This window comes from Argentina silus, assembly GCF_951799395.1.
Source record: "Argentina silus genome assembly, chromosome: 9".
In the NCBI taxonomy this organism is placed as follows: Eukaryota; Metazoa; Chordata; class Actinopteri; order Argentiniformes; family Argentinidae; genus Argentina; species Argentina silus.
In genome coordinates this window covers 14,735,466-14,762,965 of record NC_139663.1, presented here as the reverse complement: position 1 = coordinate 14,762,965, position 27,500 = coordinate 14,735,466, and the positions used below count along the sequence as shown (strand labels likewise).

The window sequence follows — 27,500 nt, the reverse complement described above, 5'->3', positions numbered from 1 at the left end:
TCTCTGAGCACAGCCATACTGGGGCTGGGGCTGGTCTAGGATCAGTTTTTATGGAGCCCCAACCCACTCTGAGCACAGCCATACTGGGGCTGGGGCTGGTCTGGGATCAGTTCTTATGGAGCTCCAACCCTCTCTGAACACAGTCGCAGGGAGAGTGGTCTACAAGGTGCTACCTAGAACCATAAAGGGTTCCTTGGCTGTCCCTGTGAGATAACCCTTCTAAGAACCCTTTTGGGTTCCATGAAGAACCTGTTTGTGTTCCGTGTAGTACCCTTTCCACAGAAGGTTCGAAATGGAACCCATAAGGGTTCTTCCAAGAGTTCTCCCACAGAAACACCGACCCCCTCTCCATTCACCTTTTCTAACCCTAAACTCATGACTGTTCTAGGACCAGCCCTTAGCAACCCAAACCCCTCTGACCACCCCCACCATCCTCAGACCAAACTGATCCTGGCTCAGAACTTGGCCCTGCTCACCAATGAGTGACACTGACTCTGAACCAATCCGTTCCTACTGTACAGATGTCCAGGTACCTCCTTGAGAGAGGCCAGGGGATTGGTTGGTTGGTCGCTGTCTGCGGTTGGCTGTGCTGAAACTCTGCTCACTAGTGCTTTAGAGATGTGCTTCAGGTCTAACATAGAGGAGCAGAGATATAGAGGTCCTGGATACACACTATGGGACTGAGAGGCTGACTGGGTACTGGCATGTGTGTAGGACAGATAGGAAGACAGACCGACAGACAAACAGACAAACAGACAAACAGACAGACAGACAGACAGACAGACAGATAGACCGACCGACCGACAGACAGACAGACAGACAGACAGACAGACAGACAGACAACCAGGCAGACAGACAGACAGACACACAGAACACAGACAGACAGACAGACAACCAGGCAGACAGACAGACAGACACACAGAACACAGACAGACAGACAGACAGACAGACAGACAGACTAACTATAAACAGACACACACACACACACACACACTGCTGTGTGCAGTGGCAGGTCAGTACAGTAACAGTGTTAGGGCAGTGGTGATTAGTGTACAATGCTGTAGTGATGCCAGGGTTAGCTCTACTGCCTCTAGACCACTGGCCTAGTCTGAGTATGGAGAGACTGCGTGATGTAGCGTAGCATGGTGTAGCATAGCGTGGCATAGCATAGCATGGTGTAGCATAGCATAGCATGGCGTAGTGCGGTGTGGCATAGCATGGTGTAGTGTAGCGCGGTGTAGCATAGTGTAGCGTAGCATAGCGTGATGTAGCGTAGCGTGGTGTAGCATAGCATAGCGTGGCGTAGCGTGGTGTGGCATAGTATGGTGTAGTGTAGCGTTGTGTAGCATAGCATGGTGTAGTGTAGCGCGGTGTAGCATAGTGTGGTGTAGCGTAGCGTGGTGTAGCGTGGTGTGCTTCCCTCCTCCACACTCTAAAAGCGAAGAGCCCTCTTTCTATAGACACCTCCTTCAATTTAAAATGGCTGCCAGGGCTTCGGCTTTTAAAGTGGGACCAGGGCTCCGTTCCAATACTTCTAAAATGGGCCCTTCCTTCCTCCCTTTCTTGGTATGTAGTCACTGATGGGCAGTTGTGTATGTGGTTGGATAAGAGAAGCCAAAGACACTTCTACCACTGTACTCTCTCACATCCAACCGTTTCACATCAGTGGCCACTTCAAAGACGGAAGGAACAAACGTGTGTATTTTTCAAGTATTCTGACCAGGGCTCAGTGCTTTAAACCTCCCTCGTCCTCCTCTTCCTCCTCTTCCTCCTCTTCGTTCTGCTGGTTTTGTGGCTTTAATGTTGTTTCTTTATGACACGTATGTGTTCCTCTGACCTCTTTTGACAAGGTCACAAGAGGTCAAAGGTTAGGGGGTCGTATGCCTTAAGGCTATTCCGCCCCCTGTCTCTCTCTCTCTCTCTCTCTCTCTCTCTCTCTCTCTTTCGATTTCTCTCTGACAAAATGTGTGAATTTGATGTATCTAGGGTGTGTGTGTGTGTGTGTGTGTGTGTGTGTGTGTGTGTGTGTGTGTGTTTGTGTGTGTGTGTCTGTGAGGTGTGTTGTGTTCATGTATCCGTTTTTGTTTGCTTTATGTGTGGTTTTTATTTTTATTTTCTGGTCTGTATTGTGGTTGTTGTTGTTGTCGTTGTTGATTTGATTTGTGAGTTTTATATTTCACCTCCTTGCCTCCCTTCATTTTTACCCTTCCTTTTTTTCTCTCTCTCTCTCTCCATCTTTCCTTTACCTCTATCTCTCCTCCCTTCTCTCTCTCTCTTTATACTTATATACCTTTACTATCCTACCACCTGAAAATGTACTTCAGACAATGTACCTTTCCTAGTTATGACCGGCGGTTTTATCCCTTAAACATGTTTCTTTGTTGTTTTTGTATCTTGCTTTTATTCTCCCCATGCATTATAAATTAGCCAGGAGGGGTTTCTTGAGTAAGGCCCTCCTCAGCAGATCCAGAAGTTGACTCCAGCCCCTGACAGACTGCAGAGCCACACAGAGCCCCCTGGGCATGTATGCCTCCGTCCAGTAAAAGCTGGTTCAGATTGTCCCTCTGGGGCTGTTGTAGGTGGAACAGCTGCCTGAGTGCACTTTAGTCCATTTTCCAGCTGAGGGAGACACCGTCATTTGTCTACATTTGAGTAATGCAGGGGCCGTGGGGGGGGTCAGGCGAATACTTGGGACAGAAATATTCCATGGGATGGTCCATGTTTGACAATATAGCACCATATAGGGTGCAGGAATATAGCTTTCATTAATCGCAGAATGTTCAGAAACCCCTAGCAAAACAATATGAACGCGTACATTTTTCCTTACACACTTAATATAGCTTGAAGGAATGTGGAATTTTACATTTCCATTCCAGCAATTAGACTACCCCGCGGGAATGTGGAATGGCCGAATGGGGGTTTGTTCAGTAGAATCAGGGATCCCTCAATTCATTTCAGTCAAGCACTCTGCTGTAGGCTGTTTATCTGTCATTGATTTTCCTCGCCATAGACACGAACCGCCGCCATTACAGAATTAGACTGCACCGCGCACCACTCTCCACTCACTGATGTAAGAAGATACACCACACCGCAAGGTTTCTCTCTCTCTCTCACCTTCCCTCACACACACACACACACACACACACACAACCGATTTGTCTTAATTAGCAGTCTGGTCCTACGGCACACATTCTGTTATTGAAACCAATAAGTCTTGACAATCAATCGTCCTTCTCCAGGAGGAGTGGTCATGTGATTGTTGTGGTAGACCAGAATGCTTTGCCTGAGGATTTCAGTTAAGACCCCAGAGTTTACACATTTATCGGCGATAAATGTGTAAACTTATCATTATTGGTTTCAGGACAGTAAACAAACAAACTAGCCTTAGCTGCCAGGTATACAATCTCATTTGAATCTCATCTTTATATTTTAATCCAGTGTAAAGTGTCGAAAAGATCCATGTAGAACACAAACAAACTAATTCTATGTATTTCAGAATCTGCAAAGCAATGGAGGCTATGGAAGGAGTCAAAACGAATAGCAGGCTAACAAACCTTATATGCAATGTCTGTGAAAAAGGCAGGAATATAAAGATAGTTTTGTCCTAGAACTTAGTGGGGTACTCTGCCTATGCGTTTGTGATTGTGTGTACGTACAGTCTGACTACACACGTGGCTCATTTTCACCTCACGGCCATTGACACTAACATGGCCTCACCAACTATTCATCATTCATGTTGTGGCCTGGCCTCCGATTTCTACCTCCACCAGCCTCCACTGGTGTACGCATAAGGTGTTGTCGTTCCAGTACAGCGGTGGAGGCTGGTGGAGGTAGAAATCGGAGGACGCGGCGCATTGTAATGCATGGAATGGAATGAGGGATGGTATCAAACACACCATGCATTACAATGAGCCTGTCCTCCGATTTCTACCTCCGCCAGCCTCCCCTGTTGTACAGCTACACGTAGCATTGCCATATTGCTTGTAGGTGTGATTTCATCCAATATCACCATGCAGACTAACCCTTCCACCCCATAGCCCTGAGAGTACTTGTAAGTACTGTGCATGCGTGTTCATGTGTGGTCACATACGTGTTTGTGGTCATACGTGTTTCATGTGTGTTCGTATGTCAAAGCCAAGAGCTGTCCATTTCGACCTATGTTTCCACAGTGTGTCATCTTCTCTCCGTATCCCTCTCTCTCTCCCTCCCTCTGTCTCTCACCCCCCCCTCTCTCTCTCCCTCTCTCTCTCCCCCTCTTTTCATCTCTGTAACAATCTACGTCCTCCTTTTCTCTTTCATAACTCTACCATTCTCTTGTGATTCAACTCGGTGTTGTGTTGTGTCCTACAGTGCTCTGTCTATACATACGGGCTGTGTGTGTGTATGTATGTCCGGTATCTGTCTCTCTTCAATGTGTTCTGTGGTCATTACATTAACTACAAATGTCAGTTTGTTGCAAATATTGTCTTGGATGTTTACAAATCTACATGTGGTTTCAGATTATGATTATGATGCAATAAACCTGTGCATGAAAACTGATACACTCTACTGTTAGGCAGCCTATACTTTAATAGCCAGTAATAACAACAAACAGATATACTCTTTGACTAACAAATTACTATATAAAAAGTACTATATAACAGCAAGTTAACAGAAGGTTGTTTCTATGTACAGTAATGACAGCATGACTCGATACACAGGTCTGAAAGCAGGTTACTGGAAAGTGTTCCCAACTCTGTTACTGAAAACTTCTCTACATGTAGATTTGTGTTGGATGATATTTGTTCCCTCCTCCTCCCACTCCTACACACACACACACACACACACACACTCTCACACACACACACTCACTTTCACACACACACGCACACACACACACGCACACACACGCACGCACACACACACACACACACGCACACACACACACACACACTCACTCTCACACACACACCACACACACTCCCTACCTCCTGTGTCCCTCCAACTAACCCCCATCTCCCATCCCACCCCCAGGCCAGTCATTCACCTTGCCCCTGCGTAGCATAACTAAAGTGTGACCAGAGGTACGTACGTCAACAACAGGAACAATCACACCCCCACTGGGTCTCAAATGGCAACCTATCCCCGACCTAGTGCACTACTGGCCCCATGTCCCCTATCTAGTGCACTACTTCTGGTCACGACTGTCCTGATACCGAGGCCGGTGGAGGTAGAAATCGGAGGACGGGCTCATTGTAATGCGTGGAATGGACTGAGGAACACCCCTCGTCCGATTTTCTACCTCCACCGGCCCTCCGCTGACTGGCAACCTCTGTCCTACCTAATGCACTCCAGTGGAACGTAGCGTTTGCCTCTGCAGGGTTCTCCCATTAGAATGTGTCATCGATCCACATGATAGATTGACGATAAATTGCGGAAATATGAAACATTCCGATATCGGTTTCCTAGCGGTTGTCCTGAGAGACAGAGAGACCTCGGGCCGTTGTAGGGAGTTGCTCCTCAACAGTGTTTTTTTTTTTTTTTTGCTTTCTCTGTTGATTTTTCTGGATTGGCATTTTTTAGGGATTGTTAAGTCAACTGTAATTTGCATCTCGCTCTGTTAGTTTGTCTCTCCCTCTCTCTCTCTTTCTCTCCCTCTCTCTCTCTCTCTCCCTCTCTCTCTCTCTCTCACTCTCTCTCTCTATCTCATCCCCCTGTAAGATGCATGCTGCATGTTATGTTTGGTGCTGTGAAGGAGGTATTCTGGGTATACAGTATCACCCATTAGATCAATCAATCAGTCAATCAGTCAGTCTAATCAATTAGACTGCTTCATATCAACCACACACCAGGGGAGGCTGGTGTAGGTAGAAATCAGAGGACGGGCTCATTGTAATGCATAGACTGGAATGGAACACTTGACTCCATTCCTCATTACATTCCATGCATTACACTGAGTCCATCCTCCGATTTCTACCTCCACCAGCCTCCACTGGTATATACAGATCTTCACTTCACACTACACTCTTGGAAAAAAAGGTTCTAGTTCTTACCAAAAAAGGGTTCTTCAATTGTCCCTGTCCCTTTGGGTTCCATGTTAAACCCTTTCCACAGAGGGTTCTAAATGGAACCCAAAATGGTTCTTCAGAGGGTTCCCCTACATTCTCTATGACTACGTCTCTATCCAACCACAGCCATGTCTCTTCCTGCACCTTGACCTTCCCCTGAGCTGAGAGAGAGAGGGGGAGGGGGGGGAGGGAGAGAGGGAGGGGGAGTGAGGGAGAGAGGGAGGGGGAGAGAGAGAGAGACAGAGAGAGGGGAAGAGGGAGAGAGGGAGGGGAAGAGAGAGAGACAGAGAGAGAGGGGGGGAGAGAGGGAGGGGGGGAGAGAGTGGGAGAGAGAGAGGGGGGGGGAAGAGGGAGAGAGGGAGGGGGAGAGAGAGACAGACAGAGAGAGAGGGGGGGGGAGAGAGGGAGGGAGGGGGAAAGAGAGACAGAGAGACACAGAAAGAGAGAGAGAGAGAGAGAGAGAGAGAGAGAGAGAGAGAGAGAGAGAGAGAGTGTGTTGGATAGAGCTGAGGTACATGCCATTACTGTAGGACACGGCAATGCATGGTTGGGGAGTATCGATCCTAATCAATCCATTGCCTTCCTCCCTCTGAGGGGGGGGGGTGGAGGCGGGGAGAGAGAGAGAGAGAGAGAGAGAGAGAGACGGGGGGAGGGGTGAAAATGCTCTGCACTGGGGGACTCTTAATCTGCTAAGAGCTGCTGCAGTGCCTCTTATTGATTAGAGTGCTTACAAGGAAGGACGTTGGCTCAAACGCACACACACACACACACACACACATACACACACACACACACAAACACACACGTGTCTGCAAGCGAAAGCATGCAGTTACAGTACATACACACATACACACGTTTGAATAATGACAAACACACTGTGCCAGAGAGGCTGGTAGCGGTGGAACTCGAGCTCATTCTAATGGTCCTCATTCCATTCCATGCATTACAATGAGCCCGGCCTCCGATATCTACCCCCACCAGCCTCCCCTGGTGTACCTCCACATAGATTTATAGTGTTCAATGGATTTGACCAAATACATGTGCACACATGTTTACATCAATTTCAGACAAACCTGACTCACAATCAGGGAAATTACCATACATACAAATGTAACCTATCTACACACACACACGCACACACATGCGCACACACACACACAGCCTCTATGTCTTATCTACACACACACATACATTGATACAACACACACACACACAGGCACGCGCACACACACACACACCCACACACAGCCTCTACGCCTTATCTACACACACACATACATTGATACAACACACACACACACACGCACACACACACACAGCCTCTACGCCTTATCTACACACACACATACATTGATACAACACACACACACACACACAGGCGCACGCACACACAGACACAGACACACACACACACACACACACACACACACACACACACACACACACACACACACACACACACAGCCTCTACGCCTTATCTACACGCACACATACATTGATACAACACACACACACACAGGCGCACGCACACACACACAGACACACACACACAGACACACACACACACACACACACACACACACACAAACACACACACACACACACCATCTACGTCCTGCTCGTCAAGCACTCTGGGCCAAAGAGGAATGGTCAGGTCGAAGGAACATGGTGACCCAGATATGTCTGCTATTACCCAGCATGCCTCTCTCCTGCGTTGTGTGAGCGCTCTGTGACTGAGTGGATCCTATAGGCTGTGCATTAGTGGGAGAGCTTCCAGGGAGAGCTGCCAGACAGACCCAGCACACCCCATAATAGTTCAAAACTATTATAATCCTTCACGGTCAGGCCATTGGCTAGTCCTTGCCCTAAAGGTCAATCAATTGACTAACTCTAACCCCATTGGGTAACTCTGACCCTAGCAGGTCAGTTATTGGCTAGGTCTAACTCTAGCAGGGCAGCTATTGGCTAACTCTAACTCTAGCAGGGCAGCTATTGGCTAACTCTAACTCTAGCAGGGAAGCTATTGGCTAACTCTAACTCTAGCAGGGAAGCTATTGGCTAACTCTAACCCTAAAGGCCAAGCGATTGGCTAACTCTAACCCTGATGGCAACGTTCCAGACAAAGGCAGGAGCCAGTTCTCTTTGAGAGAGGGTGGGAGTGACGACATGACCTGATAAAGTTATGGAATCAGAGTGGATTGTTTATTCCTTATTTTTATTTGTTGTGATGACCCATGTTTGTTCCCCCCATGTTTGTTTGTTACCGTGTCAGTGTGGAGATGGATGACCTTTGCCCTCTCCTCTGCTGTTTGGGAGCAGCAGGTTTCTGTGTGTGTGAAGAGACTGCCCTCCCCTCCACCTTCACTCCTGCTGCAAGCCCAGCGTTTATAACAGCGCTTATAACAAGCCCAGTGCTTATAACAGAGCTTATAACAAGCCCAGTGCTTATAACAGCGCTTATAACACTACCAGTGTTTATAACAGTCACCATGAAACATCTCCAATGTCCTCCACACATTAGGATTCTCACTTTATATATTCTCTGTAATATTCTTATAATATATAATCTATTTTCTATAAATGACCAGTGTTCTATTTTCAGAGGCAGGGGTAGAGACTGTGCCCCCCCCCCCCTTTGGGTTTATTCACCAAAACAACCAAGAGGAAGATCACTGGTCAGGATCGTAGAGGGCCGCTCTGAGCTCAGAGAACAGAGGATCAACGATGCATCTCCTCATAGTCTGAAGTGGCTTCCTTTCCTTGTCTCCTCTCCTCTCCTCTCCTCTCCTTGTCTTCTCTCCTTCATCTGCACTGATCTGACAACACAGGATTGATCTAACACACAAACACACACACACACACACACACAAACACATTGTGGAGGATGCCTCCCGGGAATGACCTTTCATCTGTCCAGTCCTTTAACCTCAATGCAGACGGAGGAAAGGATTCAAGGAGAGGAGACAAGGAGAGGAAGCCACTTTAGACTATTGGGATGAGCCTCATTTCTTCCATTCTAATTAAGTGATTTCCTGCCTGATGATTCTGCTTTTGGTCTATTTCCAGGGTGTTAACTTTTCATCCTCCAAGCTAAAGTACCTACACACAGTAAGAACACACTCACATTCTCCCATAAAGTAAAGTGGCATCAATATTTCAGCTCCCTCCTCCCTCTCTCTCGCTTCCACCTCTCTCTCCTCCCTCTCTACCATCTTTCCCTCTCCTCCCTCTCTCTCTCTTCCCTCTCTCCCGCTTCCCTTTCTCCCTCTCTCTCTTCTCCCCCTCTCTCTCCTCCTTCTCTCTTTCCTCCCCCTCTCCCTCCTCCCTCTCTATCTACTCCCTCTCTCTCTCTCTCTCTCCTCCCTCTCTCTGGTCCAGGTTGTTTCTGGGGAGAGGCGGTTTGACTCTTAACTATGTTAACTATCCCTCCTAAAGACCTCCTCATCCCCACTAACCCCCTGTACAAGTTTCTCTCCTGTAAATACATTTTAAAAAATGATAATTGCTTCTTCTAGCATTGTGACTGCTAATAGCCCCTGGTCCTAGCATAGATTACTTTTTCTTATGATGACTGATGGATAGATGATTCACTTACTTAAACAAATGTATTTGTTGTAAGTTGCTTTGGATAAAGGCGTCTGCTAAATGCCATAAATGTAAATGTAAACACCTGAAGGGAGGTGTGGTGTTGAGACAGAAACAGGGGGAGATTCTGTCAACACACCTGATTGTTTATAGAACACAAGTTCAATTGATTATCAATTCAGGTTTATGATCATTGTTCTCTGTTCTCTGATGCTCAAACGGGCCCATACAGATTGATTTATTGACTTTATGAGATAATCAAAAACTCATATAAATTTACAACATCAATCAACATATAAAAAAGCACATACTAAAACGATCAATGACGTATTACCATGGCGATCCTGAGGAGGCAGAGATGAAGGGGTCGGACTAGAGTGTGATTGGCAGGAGAGAAGTGGAGGAGGAGGAGGAGGGAAGCAGCAGGTGTGAAGGTGGAGGGGAAGGCTGTCCAACTCTGGTTCTGTTGGACCTGGTGAAGCTGTCAGGGTTATTTTATACAGTATAGACCAACCATCACACGCACACACACACACGCACACGCACACACGCACACACGCACACGCACACGCACACCCACACGCACACCACACACACACACACACACACACACACACACACACACACACACACACACACACACACACACACACACACAAACACAGTAGCCCCAGACCAATAGTCCTGCTTGCTGAGGTGTTTCTGCCCCAGACACTTCTGGGAGGCCATCTAGGCTGAGAATCATTCCATAACTCTACATTGTACAATACACCTCGAAACACTCCCTCATTACACATTGTTTACACTGTGTTTACAGGTTGTTTACACCGTGTTTACGCTGTGTTTACAGGTTGTTTACACTGTGTTTACATTGTGTTTACATGCTGTTTACACTGTGTTTACACATTGTTTACACGTTGTGTACAGTGTGTTTACATGTGCCATCCTCCCAGCACATACAGTTCTCTCACTGGCTTCTATCTCTCTAAACACACTCCATACACTCCATATTCATATACAATATATGCAGACATTATGTTTATACATACATGTACAATTTCTACTGTAGTTTAAACTACAAGTCTAAAACAATGACAGTATTGCTATTGTATAATCTCAGTTGTATTGTGTGTTATATGTTCAGTATATGATCTGTTTATGATCTCCCAAACCCTGACGAGTTCCCCAGGCCCAACCCAGACCAGACAGTTGTTTTCTGGGGGGTTGGTGCTGATATTCTAGCTTTGACTGTCTGTATGGACTTCTTCTGTTGCCGTATCTGTGTGGACACTGTTGTGGAGGTGTATACTGCTCTGTAGGAGACTGGCTAAAACACCTGGATGCTGAGCCCCCTACCCTCCCTCTCTCTCTCTCTCTCTCTCTCTCTCTCTCTCTCTCTCTCTCTCTCTCTCTCCTCTCTCTCTCTCTCTCCATCTATCTCTCTCTCTCTCCATCTATCTCTCTAACTACTCCTTTCCTTTTCTCTGAGAGACGAGTGTTATTATTCCCTCTTTTGGTGTATGTGTGACCTGCCGCGGGTTTGTCGAACCCGGGTGCGTCTGCGTGCCTACAAGACTGTGTTAGCCCGCTGAGCTAAAGCTTACACGCTAGGCCTTACCCCGGGGAGCTAACGCTAACAGTCTTAAGGTCTCAGACAGGGTCACTCATCACGTGATGATGTCACAGAGGGAGAAACTGAAAACTGGGCGGATCTCAACACTAGCTGCTTTACCCAATCAGCACCGGCTCCGCCCCCCACCCCCACCGTTGTGTATGCCGGCCTGGCGCTGTCTGGTCCATGTTGTACTGATGTTGTTTCTAGGTTTTTATGATGACATATTTTCATAACTCATTTTTCTGTTTTGTCCTGTCTGTTTGTCTCTCTGTCTGTCTGTCTGTCCGTCTGTCCCCTTACCTGTCTGTTTGTCTGATTTGGTTTGGCTGTTTATTTGGTTTGGTATTATTTATTTTATTTTTTATTTTTATTTGTTCTTTATCCCCTTTATATATATATATATATATTTGTAACAATCGGTCTTTCTGGCTATTTATACCCCATATTATTCTTTAACACATCATCTTTCTTTTTCATCCAAACAATATCCATGTTCACCCAAACTCATCCATAAATACACAACCATCAAATAACCATTGAATAACATTAACACCATGGCATTTTATTCATTATTATTTCTCACCTCCTGCATCATCATACCATCTAAAACCTCCTCCACCCAAACTACTAACTACCCTCCACTCTAAAACATCCTCCACCCAAACTACTAACTACCCCCCACTCTAAAACCTCCTCCACCCAAACTACTAACTACCCTCCACTCTAAAACATCCTCCACCCAAACTACTAACTACCCCCCACTCTAAAACCTACTCCACCCAAACTACTAACTACCCTCGACTCTAAAACCATTCCAACCACTGTGGCTTTTATCAATTATTTTCCATTCATCATTGTCTGAAAAATCATCTAAAATGACTTTACAATCATCGTACGTTTTAATAAACGTAATATTGATGCTCTGTCTCTATAGCGACGGGTTATGAGAAGTCGCGCAGCCTCAATAACATCTCGGGCATGACAGGGGCTCCCATGCGCCTCACCCCCATCACCAACTCCACCTTCGAACCCTTCGAGCCTCCCGGCCTGCGACGTTGCCACTCCCCCATCCCTTCGATCTTGTAGCAGCAGAACGGGAACCGTTTTTGTTTTGTTTTTGAGATGAAAACAAAGTCAAAAGAGGAAGTCAAGGAGCATCAGGAAAGAGAGAGAGAGACATACCAACACCACTGTAACGTAAACCAATACTGACACACCGCCTGATGATAATGATAATGAGAAGAGAGTCTGCCTTTTGAACAGCAGGGGGCATCCTTTAGCCAGGAGATCAGTGAAGGGCCACACTCCAGACAAACAAACAAAGTAGGCTTGTACGTATCGTCGACGCATAATGAAGCCTTTATAACCCTTCGTAAGGTCTGACATAGAGGTTTCACAGATCATTCATGAGCTTATGTCACACTATATATATACTGTAAAGGTTGTGACGTTGTCTTCTAGATGATTTTTCAGAGCATTTGTGTACAGTACATAAGCCTTATTAGGGCTTATAAAGGCTTCTTTAACCCTTAATAACATATTTCATATAGAGTGTGACCACTTAAAGTGAGGTAGGTAGAGATGTTCGGGAGAATAGCAAAGTATCCCGGAGGACTTAATGCACTTTCCACCACATGCACTGTGCAATAGTGTACACAAGTCGTAGCAGATCTTAAGAGGTATTCACTGTTAATGTCCAGCTCTAATACACCTGACGAAACAATTAGTACACACATCATTCACACGCACACACACACGCACACACACACACACACACACACACACACAGGGCATAGGTTAGTGATTTAGAATGATAACTAATTTAGTGAGCAGAGCTAGCAGGCTTCACTGTGTCACACACGTGTGTGTGTGTGTGTGTGTGTGTGTGTGTGTGTGTGTGTGTGTGTGTGTGTGTGAGTGTGTGAGTGAGTGTGTGTGCTGCCCTTACTGTACCCTCAGTAATAAGACTGATCCTATGAAGACCTCCTAATAAACTAGACTTATACTGATACCCTTCATCAAGCCTCAAAAACACACTCACACACACACACCTTCTGAATTACACACACACACACACACACACACACACACACACACAGAAACAAATATTTACAATGCATGCCATTGCTTAGGAAAAAAAAATTAATAATAAATAATGAAACCAAAAACAAAAAAAATTGCTCATAAAACTCTGATGAATATTTATATTTAGAAGAACATTTTTATAATGGAGCAAACCAAAAGAAATAGACCCCTGCACCCATGAGAAAAGCCATATACTGGTTGGTAGTAGATCTCCCTTAGGACTTGGTTCACTGGACTGTTAAATGTGTTTCTGTGGGCTGAAAATAGACTCTATCACACACACACACACACACACACACACACACACGCACACACACACACACACACACACACACGTAGAACCTAACATATCATATTTAGAATCTGATAGCAATGTATGGCTTTAGAATAATAGGGAGAGAGGGAGAGTGGGAGAGAAAGAGAGAGAGAGTGGGAGAAAGGTAGTTCCAGAGCTCTTTCACGACTGCTGTTATTATTATCATTATCATTATGGGTATGATCAGTGCCGACCTATGGAGAGAGGGGATACACCTCCTGGGGCTATTGTGCAATACACAGACTCTGCAGAGGCATCGGCTAGCTAACGCCCATCAACGCTTTGAAGAAAACATACCCAAATTACATCTAAAAACCAGAAAGATGGAATAATAGAATAATAATAACAAAACTATTTTTGTAACGGTCTTGGGGATTACGTATCAGAACGCAGGGTGGTGGGTGTGGGCAGGCGGGGGGGGCGGGTTCTGTCTGCTTTCTCTGGGGGTTGGAGGAGGAGGGGCCGGGGGCGGGGGTGGGGGGCGGGGGGGTGGGCGGTACATTTCACATTAGTAGGGGAGAGGGACTTTCATTCCTAATCGCCCTAATCAGGGAGCAGGAAAGAGGACGAGCTATCCAATCAAGGATCAGTATTCCTCACCATGGACCTTTTTCCCGGCCATATCCCCGCCTTCCCTGCGCTCTCGTATGCAGGTGCATGAAATGTAGCTTCCTATCCTTTTTCTAAAGTATCGCTCCTCAGAAGCCTGTACAACATATCAGACTACGCCCGTGTCACCCTCAGTCTACTAGAGCGAAGGGGGGCATGACTTTACTCAGAAGTGGCTAAAAGGGGGTTGTCTGTTCTCCATGATTCTCATCATCATCAATCTTCATCTTCCTCCTCCTCCTCCTCCTCCTCCTTCGCCCTTCGACATATCACCCTCACCACTCAGTGACAGTGACCCCTGATATGATTTTCAGCAGCCTTGCAAATCTTTTTAGTTCTTTTTTTTTTTGCTTTTCTCTTTTTTTGTTCTTGTTTTGACCCTCCCGCCCCACCGTACCCCTCCCCTCCCCCCCTCCCTCCCCCTGTCTCTGCTGCTGACCATCGCCCCTCCTCACACATAGAGGGCAGCACGGCCAACGGATGCTGGACTGACAGCGCTTGGTAGAAGAACAGAAAGAAAAAAAACAATGACAAAATGATGGCAACATACATATATAGAAATATGCAATGTAGATAATATATTTTATATTTGTATCTATGTATAAGTATTTCTATGGAGATTTGCTGTACTTGTGTGCCAATGCTAGTGTGAAAAACCAACCGCTCCTTTTCTTTCTTTCCTGCTTGGTGTTTTCTGTAAACAAATACGGCAGCCATTTTATGCGGGTAGTCCCCTATAAATGGTTTACATATGCTCATACTGTACTATTAAATGCAACTCTGTTGATATGCAACAATTTTGCTGGGTTTGGGGGTAAGGGTGAAGGTCAGGGTTAGGGTTAGGTGGGTGAGAATTAGTGGATAATTTGTGAAAACCAGTTTGTTGATAGTCAGTTGAACATCTATAAACCATCTGTCGGGGACAGAATAATGTGTGACACACTGAATTATAAGAACAACATTTATAAAGATCACTGTGGTTGTTATCCAAGTGTGAGAGAGAAAAGGAAGGTTGAAGGAGGATGAATGTGTCTCATCCCTCCTGTAAGGGTTGAGATCAGAAAGACAGATCAAAATATTTTTTCTCAGTTTTATCCAATTCATTTATTTTTGAATTATTCGGTGAAACCTAGAAGATGGTGAAGATGTAGAGATGATGTCAGACCATTGCTTGATGTAACACAGTGTTGATTTATTTTATTGTTGTCATTCTGAAGAATTGTATATTTTCATTTAATTTGTTAATTCTCACAGAATTGTTTATTTTTGTATTTTCCGATATTATCTCCTTTGTCAGATTTACTGAAGGATTTTATTGACATTTATTGGCATAGAAAATTACCATTATTTATTCTCACTGGTTTTACCCAGTGGCACTGTCCGTTTTTTTAAATTATTTTTTTACCCTTCCATCTCTTGCCCCCTCTCTCACTCTCCTACCCCCTGTGGATACAATAAATAGAAGATGAGCTCTCTCTAGGTAGTTAGCATTAGCCTAATAGAAGGTGCATTCTCTCTAGCTAGTTAGCATTAGCCTAATAGAAGGTGCATTCTCTCTAGCTAGTTAGCATTAGCCTAATAGAAGGTGCATTCTCTCTAGCTAGTTAGCATTAGCCTCATAGAAGGTGCATTCTCTCTAGCTAGTTAGCGTTAGCCTCATAGAGGATATATTCTCTTTAGGTAGCATTAGATACAGTAGATGATGCTCTCTATACCAAGATAAGGCAGGAAAGGGCAACAACCTCACTCAGTAATCTTAGCAAGAAAAAAAAGAAGAAATAATTAGATAATTTAAAGCTCAGGACTGTTTCAATTGAAAAACATATCTTTCACAGGATCAAATGCCCTGCGAAGAGGTTTTGTATTAGAGTGTGAAGCTGTTGTGACATTATCTCCATGTCTGCACTTATACATATCCAATAGTAGTGTGAGAGAGAATCCAATAGTCTAACCTTCACACTGTTTGTGTGTGGGGCTTGAGGTTTGGTGAGAGGAGGTGGAGGGGTGGGGGTGGGGGGAGGTTGATCTGTACTCAGGGTAGGGGGGTCAATTCGATTCTGATTCAGTCGAATCAGTAGACGAATCGAAATTCACCTCATGAATTGAAAAACGTAAAATGTCATATATTCCATGAGAATTATTTTCAATTCATGAATTGAATCTCAATTCACCTTTCGAAAAGGCTGAATCTGACGGGATTTCACCTCAGCCTTGCCTGCACTGCACACAGACAATAGTCTACGAACTACCAAACTTCTCTTTCTCTCTTTTCTCATTTTCTCTCCTCCCTTCATCCCTCCACTCCTCCCCCCCATACCCCCTCCCTTGTTCTAGTCCTGAGTGTTTGTGAATAGGACTTCTTTAGACCAGTTATGGGTCACATTCAGTGGAGGCTGGTGGAGGTAGAAATCGGAGGACAGACTCATTGTAATGCATGGGATGAAATGAGCTGCTCACAGCTACGTATATTCCTTATTTCATTCCATGCATTACAATGAGGTCGTCCTCCGATTTTTCTACCTCCGCCAGCCTTCCCTGATGTCCATGTACAGCTGTAGAGTTTGAGTTCTTTCTGATCTGCATGGGGTTTCCATTGCAAGCAATAAGGAATTGATATGTCTATAATCAAGGAGTATGATTTTGATATGACATCTGATTTTATCTTAGGCTTAATGAATGTGTATATATTTACGATTATATATATCTTTAAGTGTGTATATGAATGTGTATATGTTTTTATACACATACATTTGCACTGCCAGCATGCTGATAGAGACTAAGGCCTGCCTTCTCAGTGTTTTGTGTGAGAAGGGGTGGGCTAGACATTATGCATGCTAAGATGCTATCGGGTGGGAGAGACCATTGGTACTGTAATTGGGAGGGGTGGCTGGGAAAGTTTATTTTTTAAGGATAGGGAGGGGTAAATAGTGGTCTTGTGCAGCTGCTCTGTGGTTTTAGACTATTATTAGTCTACTAAAGATGATAATATTACCTTATGGTTTTATTTATTTTTCTTTTCTTTTCACAGAGAACTATTCTGAGAGCCCAGTGCTTATCAGATATATGCAAAAAGAAGCAGTAACTGTGAATTAACTAAAAAAAAGAAAAAGAAAAATCCACTTCTTCCTTCTCCCATCAATCTGAACATTAGCCCTCAAAAAAAAGAAAGAAAGAAATTCATCCCCCCTTTCTCCAAACGAACACATCGGCCAAAGGCCACCCCACCTTGACCCTCTTTTCTGCTCACTCCTTCCGTCCCTCTCTCTCTCTCAATCTCTCTTTCTTCCTCTCTCTTAATTTCTCAAACCCATCTTGTCCTGTCCAGTCCCGTCACTTGGTATGTCCTGAGGTACGATCACAAAGGTGAAGGTGTATTCTAGTGATTTGTGAATTCTGCACCTCCTCTCATGCATTTAAAAGCATCGGAATGGTTCAAGCATGGCTGGAGAAAGACTCCTCCATATTGCTTGCACCAGCCCATTCCTTTTAAAGCCACTAGGGGGAGTGTAGTGTATGTGTGCACAGTTCCGGAGAAGGAGAGGTCTCACAAACCCTCTGTAACTGTGAGATCAGAATGGAGGATATTTTATATCCACCCCCAACCCAATACTGATGTTGTGCAATGTTCTTGACTACACCCTTCAGCCTGTCTTCTTTCCCCTCCTTCATCAATCCCTCCATTCACGACTCAGGTATCTCTCTATGTTGGTGTTTATCAGTGCTTCCAGAATGACGTGTCTCAGAGCCTAACAGAGAGACAGTTAGAAACGTGGTTCCTCTCCTGTCTGTGGACAGACCTGTGTGTCTGGTGTGTGTGTTCCTCCATCGTGAATGTACTGTACCCCTCTTTTCTGTGATTCAATCATGTTTTATTCACCCCATCAAAATCACGTGCGCACGCACGCACGCACACACACACACACACAAGCACACACACACACGCACACACACGTTCCATCTCTCCGTCTCATCTCTCTCTCCTCCCTTCTCTACTCTCTTTTTTTTGCGTTTTGAGAACAACTGCTCTGTCTTCTGCTTCTGTCACAATACCCACATGGGGGACTGAGATCATCACCAAAAACTTTAAATGTCGATCTTCCCCTAAAAAATGGACCATAAAACATCTTCTACGGAGGATAGGAATGGACACACAAGTAACACAAAAAAAAAAAAAACTAGAGAAAGACTGACAGATCACAGATGTTACGTTTTTTGGGGGGGAAAAGTAGGAACTGTTGATTGGTTGTTTAGAATGAGGAGTGTCATCCAATGAAGAGCCATGAGATGGAGGACAGTTTGTGGAAGAAAGAACATAAACAAAATGACAGGAGGCAAGAAGCGTCCTGCTTCTCAGTGTAAGAATGTGTGTTCCATGTTGCGTGTTTCTGTGTTTCCGTGTACTGTGCGCTTCCCTGTGCTGTGTTTCACGGTGTGTGTGTGTGTGTGTGTGTTTGTGCGTGTGTGTGTGTGTGTGTGTGTGTGTGTGCGTGCGTGTGCGTGTGTGTTTTGTGTTATGTGCTTCGCTCTGTTTTGTGTCACATCAGTTCCCTTCGTCATGTTGCCTTTGTTGTGAAGTACAGTGGGCTGTCTTTCCCCCTAGACGCTGGTCTCAGGTCAGATTTGCGTTTCCCCCTCTTATGGTTTTATGGTTATGATGTTGGGGGAGAGCTGATCCAGGATCTGTGTCTAAGGGAAACCTCACCCCAGAGCCCTACTGTATGTGTCAGACACACCAACTGAGGGGCTCTCGCTCTCAGATCTTGGTCTGTATGTAGACAACACAGTCCTGGCGGGTTGCAGTCGTTAGGGTATAAAACCTCTAAATCAATTCCTTCGAGTCGTATCTGCTGAAATCACTCCCTATTCTTTAATAACGTAACATCGTAACGTAAAGAGGTGGACGAATACCAGCGGACTAAGCAACCCTCGAGGAATGAAACCTCCAACTGCAATCGTATTAGTGTGTGTGTTTACGTGTGTGTGTGTGTGTGTGTGTGTGTGTGTGTGTGTGTGTGTGCGCGTGCGTGCGTGTGCGTTTGTATGCGTGCGTGTGTATATGTGTGTTTGATACTTACAAGCTTTTCTGCCTTTTCGTATTTTGCGTGTGCATGCAAGGTGAGCTTTGCGTAAAACGAGGTTTTTGGTTTGCTTTGTTGTGTGTTGAGCAATTTGATGATTTCCACCGAGGAATCGTCTTCTCTTCCCGCCTCCATCCCTTCACACACACATTTCATCCACCGTTGGCTTTTACAATTGACAGTATTAAAACGTTAGAATCCCTTTCCAATTTGTAAGGTTGAAGTCAACTAACTTCCTGGTTCATGTTGTTGTTCATCAAACCTGGCTGTTGTTGTTGTGGTGGTTTTTATGTACGTAGAATTCATTTGCTGGTGTATTTGCTTGTCTATTTGCTGGTATTTCTACTAAATCTATCTCTTGTTCTCTTGCTTCCTTTCCAGTGTTGAGTTTCTAAACCCCCTTTCTCTCCAGAAGAGGAAACCCTTAGGAAACACTTCATCCGGAGCTCCCTACTGGATTCACTGTAGGACAAAGGGAGACCTAGACAGAGAGAGAGAGAGAGAGAACTGTTGGAATGATGAGGAGCGATAGAGAGACTGGAGGAAAAAGAGGTTTTCGTTCATCACTCCATACCTGAAGCGCCCACTCCAATGGACTGATGGAAAACCACAAGACTAGCATGACAAACTGACTGACTATCATGCTACATGACTGACCACACACACACACACACACACACACACACACACACACACACACACACACACACACACACACACACACACAATAGAATACAACTGATTTCCCCTATAGACCTAAAGGGCCAGCCCACAATAAAGCATGACGTGTAGCCTTACCAACCCTGGTGCTCTTAGCCTCCCTGTAATGTGTCCCGTAGACAAATATCATCTTATCAGCTCCCAAATACAATATCCCTACTGATTTAAACGCCCCCCCCCCCCCCCCCCCCCTCCCTCAACCCCCCAACCCCCCACCCCACCCCCAAACCACCCTCAGAGGTACTTCAAAACAACTGCAGCTCTGCTAACCCAGTGTGCAGTGCGGACACAACAAGGGGATATTGAATCCTCGTTAAGCCAAACTCTATGCAAAGCTAAGGCCTACTGAGCCACCCAGCTACTCTAGGGACAGCCTCGATGTCCAGCTCCTCTAATGGAGACAGCTAGCTCTCCTGTCACACACTGTAGGGCTCCCCCTGGAGGCCACTGTACTATGTTCCCCATATAAGAGCAAGTAGAGATAGTACATATCAAATCCACTGCTCATTTCACACACACACACACACACACAGACACGCGCGCACACACACACACACAACCACACACACGCAACCACACACATACACTACCACACATGCACACACACACATGCAACTACGCACACACACACACACACACACACTTGTATGACATTGTCAATGATGATGGATCAGCTGACTACCTAGGACTCCATCCATCCATCGACAACAGTGAAGAATATGGATCCAAAGACTCTACATATGTTGGGTTACCAGGTGTCCAGTGTGTGTGTGTGTGTGTGTGTGTGTGTGTGTGTGTGTGTGTGTGTGTGTGTATGTGTGTGTATGTGTGCTGGAGAGGCAAGTTGAACATACCACAAGAGAGAGACTCTGGAGGCTGCATGTCCTCAACACACACACTAAGGAAGAAAAGACGGCGCTGGAAAACTGGGACATGTATGGCCCTCTCTCTCTCTCTCTTTCTCTCTCTCTCTCTCTCTTTCTTTCTCTCTCCCTCTGTACTTTCACCCCCCTCTGCATCTCAGCATTGCTCCTCCTCAGTAGCAAACTGCATGGCATGAATGAAAAAACCTGAAGAAAGAAAGTAGAGAATATACAGATATGGAAGGGGAGAGAAGGAGAGAGAGAGACCAGAGAGACTATTCTACCCAACTGTAGAGTCACATCATCAGCCTTTGCTCCAAAAGATACTATTTTTCCAATTGGGTAACCGCGGTAACTAACATCTCCAAGTGTCTGTGATGTATGAGTGCTCGCTGAGAGAGGACGGATCCAATAACGAAGGGTCTCTCTCTCTTCTCTATGGCAAGGACCAAGGAGGAACGTTGTGAAGACAAAGAGCACTGCACCTCCACAGGGGGACAAAGAGGTGTCACGGATGTGCAAGAATACAGCGGAAAAGGGTGGACTTTGAAAAACTATTCCGGGGGGGAAAAAAAAAACGTGAAAAATTTGGAAATGCATTTTTATTAATTTGTCTACCAGCATGACTATTCTGCATGAGTCTACTTCTGCAAGCCCGAAACACCCCACCCCCCACCCCTCCAAACCCACACCCCCCACCCCACAAAGAAGAGGGCTAGGAATTGAAACAAAAAAAAAAAAAAAAATCAAGAAGAAACAAAAAAGATTTAAGTTATATGCAACTAATTAAAAAAAAAAGAGCAGGATTATATTGAAAAAAAAGAGGATCTATATTTTGTTTTTGGATAAAAAAAAGTAATAATTGAAAAAAATATATAGGATTGCAAGATACATTGAACTATGTTTTTCTTAGATTTAAGATACAAGCCCCCATGAAATCTACCAGAGATGAACTGTGCAAGGATAAGTTCCCCTACGTACTAACTACTGCTACTACTACTACTACTACTACTACTACTACTACTACTACTACTACTACTCTCAAAGCTACTCTGCTACTTCTTCTTCTTCAACTGCTCACACTCTCTGGTCCGTCCTGCTATCGTCCCCTGCTGCCAGCTCTGTGTATCTGTCACCCCTGATCCAGGCCATCCGGATTCCAATGTCTGCAAGCATCACTCTGTGGTTGTTGGACTGTGTTCTCTTTAATGGTGTGAGATGGCTGCTTAACCACCAGGGGGCACTGTCATAGCCCACCATGGTTTTAGACTCAGGTCCAGTCACACATAGGGCTACAACAGTTACTGTAGCAGGGGAGGCTAGCGGAGGTAGAAATCGGAGGACGGGCTCATTGTAATGCATGGAACAGAACGAGGAATGGTACTATTCCGTTCCATGCATTACAATGAGCCCGTCCTCCGATTTCTACTGCCACCAGCCTCCCTTGTACTGTAGTAGTAGTTGTTAATATGTATCACTAATACAAATACATTGATTGGATCCTGCAGCCCAGTTCCACTGTAGCGCTTACAACTGTATACCTGTTATGCTGTAGCAAAGCCACTTCACAACATACCTGGCTGTATCACTGTAGCCTTTAGCTACAGATAACACTGTAGACCTAGCAGCTATCCCATGCTGGCTGATTAGCCCTGATATTGTAGCTATCAGCTCAGATAGCACTGTCTTCCTAGCGTAGCTCCCATGCTGGCTGATTAGCCCTGATATTGTAGCTATCAGCTTAGATAGCACTGTCTTCCTAGCGTAGCTCCCATGCTAGCTGATTAGCCCTGATATTGTAGCTATCAGCTCAGATAGCACTGTCTTCCTAGCGTAGCTCCCATGCTAGCTGATTAGCCCTGATATTGTAGCTATCAGCTCAGATAGCACTGTCTTCCTAGCGTAGCTCCCATGCTAGCTGATCAGCCCTGATATTGTAGCGGTATGATTAACAGCTAGCTCTATTTCAATTTGCAATACTGTATCTATCTCTGGGGATCTGTACTCCTAGTGGAAATTGACATGTAGTCCCTCCCTATTGCAACTAACTAACGCTAACTACACACTCATGACCCCAGCCCCTGATATAATACGTATATATGATGAATAGCAAGGTAGCTCTCTATATTTATTGCTCAGTGAGACTGTATCACCTAGCATAGTAGCACTAGACGCTCCCTCTCTAATGTAACTAACTCAAAACTCTTTCCACACCACCAGTCCCTGATGACAATATCTCACATATGGCGATGGTGCCCCCTGGGGAGAAGCGGCCATCTTGTCTCCATGTCCACAGGTGGTGGAGGGCAGAACAGCATTGTTGCATCTCGCCATGGAAACAGCTGTTCAGAGACACGTGAAGGGAACACTGTCTGTCTGTGTTGTCAAAACAGGGCTAACAAGCTAAAGGGTTGTTGTTGTTGTTGTTGTTGTTGTTGTTATTGTTTTAAAGCTCTCGCTCAGAGTCAGAGCTGTCCATCCACTCGCTGCCCCCTAGTGGCTGGTCTGGGGTCAGTTTTGGGGTTTCCCCCACTATTGGTAAAGGCTAGGAGGTGGGGAGGGTAAGCTGATCCTAGATCACCTTCACACAGGCATCAGAGCAACGAGATACAAAGTGTAACCAAACATTTCATCGTCCTTTTCTTAAATGCTTCTTTGGCAAGTGAAAAAAACACACACACACACACACACACACACACACACACACACACACACACACACACACACACCCTCTCTCTCTCTCTCTCTCTTTTTCTCTCTCTCTCTCTGGCCAATAGTCTTGGCTCATCATTTGTCACCACAAACCCCAGGAAAACATGTGCTGCAGTGCAGTATGGGAGATGTAGTTTATCCCCAGTCTAGTAAGCCATGATGACTTTCTGGTGTGACAGAATGTTTCAAGAGGGTTTATCTCATTCTCAGGGGTAGCTTTGACTCTTCCAATGAGAGTCTTACGCTCTGGTCTCGTGTCAGTTTTATATTACCCCTCCAAAGACTGAGGTTAGGATTCGGGGAGGGAGAGCTGATCCCAGATCAGCAGCCAGGGGCAACTAACTTCACCCCCCCAGATATTCAGGGAGGCTGAGGGTTAACTTGAAGGTGGTTGTCATCTATGACAATATCTGAGAAACATGTAATATCAATAGGGAACAAAATAATTCAATTTGTGTTACATTAATTTGTTCACTTTTTGGTTGTTGATTTTGGTAGTGCCGTGTCAAAACAGTTTTTTTTGCTTGTTTTTGCTTTATTCTCCATAATGATTATGATGTTGATGATGATGATGATGATGATGATGTTCCAGAAAATGCTGTAGTAGGCTACTGCGATCTAAGCAAATACCTATGCAAGAGTTTGACTGTAGCATACCATTATTTCAGTATCTCATCGTGCCAAAGGAGCTCAGTGTGACGGTGTTTGGCATCTCTTAGGGCCGGTTTCCCAGACACAAAGTCCAACGCCAAATCCTAGACTAAAACGCATCTTCAGTGGAGATTTTCAACTGAAAAAAAAGTGATTCATTAGTCTAGTACAAGGCTTCAAAAACCTGTGTCTTGAAAAACTGGCCTTCAGAAGATCAGAATGGAGCAGGAGAGAGGTACTTATGAACATGATATCTATAGCATGGTGCAATGTTTACTACTGTTATGAAGGGGGGATGGAATGGGGGGGGGTGAATCTGAGCTTCTTTATGACCCCCCGGGGGGGTTTGTCTCTGGGGAATATGCACTTCCATTCTATCATTTGGAACCCTGGATCTCCCTTCTTCATCACCCTTTTGTCTTCCTTTCCCTTCTTTCTCCTCCTCCTCCTCCACCACTCCCTCTCTCTCTCTTCTCTCTCTTTCTCTCACATTGTGCTCTCCCTCTTTCTTTCCCTCTCTCTCTCTCTCTCTCTCTCTCTCTCTCTCTGCTCCTGCCCTCTCTGCCTCTCACTCTCTCCTTTCCAAAATGTTAAATATGCATGATGCTTGTTATGAAGAGAACGATGTGAGCTTATTTGCAATGAAAGAGACATAGATGGAACTTGTACAGGCTATAGAAGGACGCTATACTAGACATTTCATATCAGAGATGAATATAATTGTTTTAGGAGTAGAGACAGAGACAGAGAGAGAGAGAAAGAAGGAGGGAGGGGGACAAGGTGGAGGAGAAGAGGAGGGAAAGGGATGGGCTCCGGCTTAGGTTAAGCTACTGTAAAGAGAGAAATAAATGGATTGTACCCCCCACCCCCCCCACCCCATCCCCTATCATCCCTCTGGTAGCACACAGATATGCATGAATGGATGTATGGATGATTCCATTCACAATATAGGGAGGTTTTATTGTCAGAGCAAAAATTCCAAACAGAGAACATTCAAATATTTCCTCTGCAGAAAATATCTGCAAACCGTTTTGTTTCACCCAGTGAACATTGGCTAATCAATAACACTACTTCAGTAACTCAAACACAGTGCAGATTTGTGTGTGTGTGTGCGTGATTGTGTGTGTGATAGTGTGTATGTGATTGTGTGTATGTGTGTGTGTGTGTGATTGTGTGTGTGTGTGACTGTATGTGTGTGTCAGTGTGATTGTGTGTGTGTGTGTGTGTGTGTGTGTGTGTGTGTGTGTGTGTGCGTGTGTGTGTGTGATTGTGCTACAGATGTCATGAGCAAGGCAGGAGGGGGGTACGATACTATAGGCCGTGCCCACGAGAGAGGACTGACAGTTGGACACTTGCATAACTTTACTTGAAAACCCAAATACAAAACATATCAATGAGAGAAGCTGACAACCCTAATCCTAACCCAACCCTAACCCAACCCTAACCTTAACCCTAACCCCAACCCCAATCTAACCCTAACCCTAACCCCAATCTAACCCTAACCCTAACCCTAACCCCAACCCCAACCCCAATACTAACCCTAACCCCAACCCCAACCCCCACAACCTGCTGTCACACATTCTCTCCTCCCCCTTCCACATTCTCCTCCTCATGTCCTCCCCCCTCTCCCCTCTCCCCTCTCCTTGCCCCTTTTCTCTTTCTCCCTCCTTCACAATTTTGTTCTGAGGAAGAATCTCTTTTTGCATCCCTGTTCTTGTGTTTTTCTATCATATTGTTTGAAGTTGAAATTCTAATGCATGCATGGGACATTAATGAAGACTTATCCTATCTGTGAAGGGACAGAATGAAGTAACATCTCTCTTTTAGCCAGAAGTCTCTGTCTTTCTCTTTCTCTGTCTGTCTCTCAGTCAGCTAGGGGTGGGGGGGGGGGGGGGGGGGTGGACATACACACACAGGGGGAGGAATATGCATACAGAAAACAAAGACTCTTGAAGAAGAAAAAAAAAAAGAAACAATCAAACTTATTTTTCTATATATCGCTTTTTTTCGTTTTTTTGTTTTTGTCATCATTTTGTTGTTGTTTATTCCTATATGACTGCACTGATGTCATAGACACTGGCTGCCTGTAGTATACTGTATAGTATATATAGGGAAAAATAAGTGAATTAGACTCAGTTTCATGAGTCAGATGCATATATATATATATAGACTGCTACATGTATAGACTCCTATAGATGACAAAAGTCTGGGAGCAAGACTATCTGTGTCCAAATCGCGCAGGATGCCCTTATACGGATTTCTGTCTCATAGAATTAGAATGAATGAATTCTATTTCTATGTTTTGTCTATTAATTATATTTTCTTAAATATTATTCATCCTATCTATAAGTTCTTATAACTGTTCCATTCATCTGTCCATCTCTATCTATCTATCTATCTATCTATCTATCTATCTATCTATCTAGATGTCAAGCTGCTTGTCAATGTGTCTGTCTCACCATAGATCATCTCATTATTCTCTCTTTCATGTCTACCTGTAATTCTGTTTCTTCAAGTTCATTATTCAAGATCAAAGTTTCTCTACGTTGTTTTTATTTTTCCATGTTTGGTGCTTTTGTTTTTGTTATCAGTTCGGTGCCTTTTCTTTTGCTATTATTGAGCCATGTTTTATTGGTCAGTTATTTATGTATTATGAATTTTACATTTGGAAGTACATTGCACTACTTACTAATGCAGCTAGCTGCTAGTTGCAGCTAGCTATCGCTAATGCAGCTAATGGTCTATTGGTCCTGTCACCACGAATGCTAGCTTTTGATGTTAGCAGTCAACTGTTGCGCTGCGGCTAGGCTACATTAATGCTAAAGCTACAGGATGCTATGATACCATGTTCCTATCAGGGGAGAGAGAGAGAAAGAGAGGGAAGACAGAGATGGAGGAAGAGAGAGTTACTACAATAACACTGAATGGGGTTTATGCTAAAGACTGATGCTGGATACAATTTTAATGTCATAACACAAAAAAAATGATGAAAAAAAGAATCAAGAACTGTATAAAATATATTTCAATGGAATGTTTATTATTTACCTTTTATATTTTTGAAACGTGTAAAGAAAAAAAGATTAATAAACAGTAATAATTTAACAAAGTTTGTGAAAAAAGAGACTTAAACAGTTCTATTATTAAAAGTATGAAAGTTTGAACGTGAATGCTAATTTACCTGAACAACTCTTCTCCGTTACCGATAGGAAAATAAACCAG

The 27,500-nt window shown here is 44.6% G+C and overlaps 2 protein-coding genes across 5 annotated transcripts in view; one reads left to right on the top strand and one right to left on the bottom strand.

Annotated features, from left to right (window-relative positions):
- The window catches only part of kcnc3a (potassium voltage-gated channel, Shaw-related subfamily, member 3a), a gene marked incomplete at both ends in the record, with an annotated part of 59,598 nt that extends 42,248 nt beyond the window's left edge, over positions 1-17,350 (top strand). For 3 of the 4 annotated variants that reach the window (XM_083676296.1, XM_083676295.1, XM_083676294.1), the window contains one exon: positions 12,182-12,333. In XM_083676296.1, the coding sequence (XP_083532422.1) occupies positions 12,182-12,333 (152 nt within the window). Of the gene's footprint in view, positions 1-12,181; positions 12,334-17,285 lie in introns of those variants that run through there. The other variant, XM_083676293.1, reaches the window with a different exon arrangement.
- A 9,985-nt stretch (positions 17,351-27,335) lies between these two features.
- baxb (BCL2 associated X, apoptosis regulator b) overlaps positions 27,336-27,500 on the bottom strand; it is a 5,919-nt gene continuing 5,754 nt past the window's right edge. Inside the window, exon 13 of the mRNA XM_083676524.1 lies at positions 27,336-27,500. This exon is cut by the window's right edge and continues 858 nt beyond it. The gene's annotated coding sequence lies outside the window, so the exon portion shown is untranslated.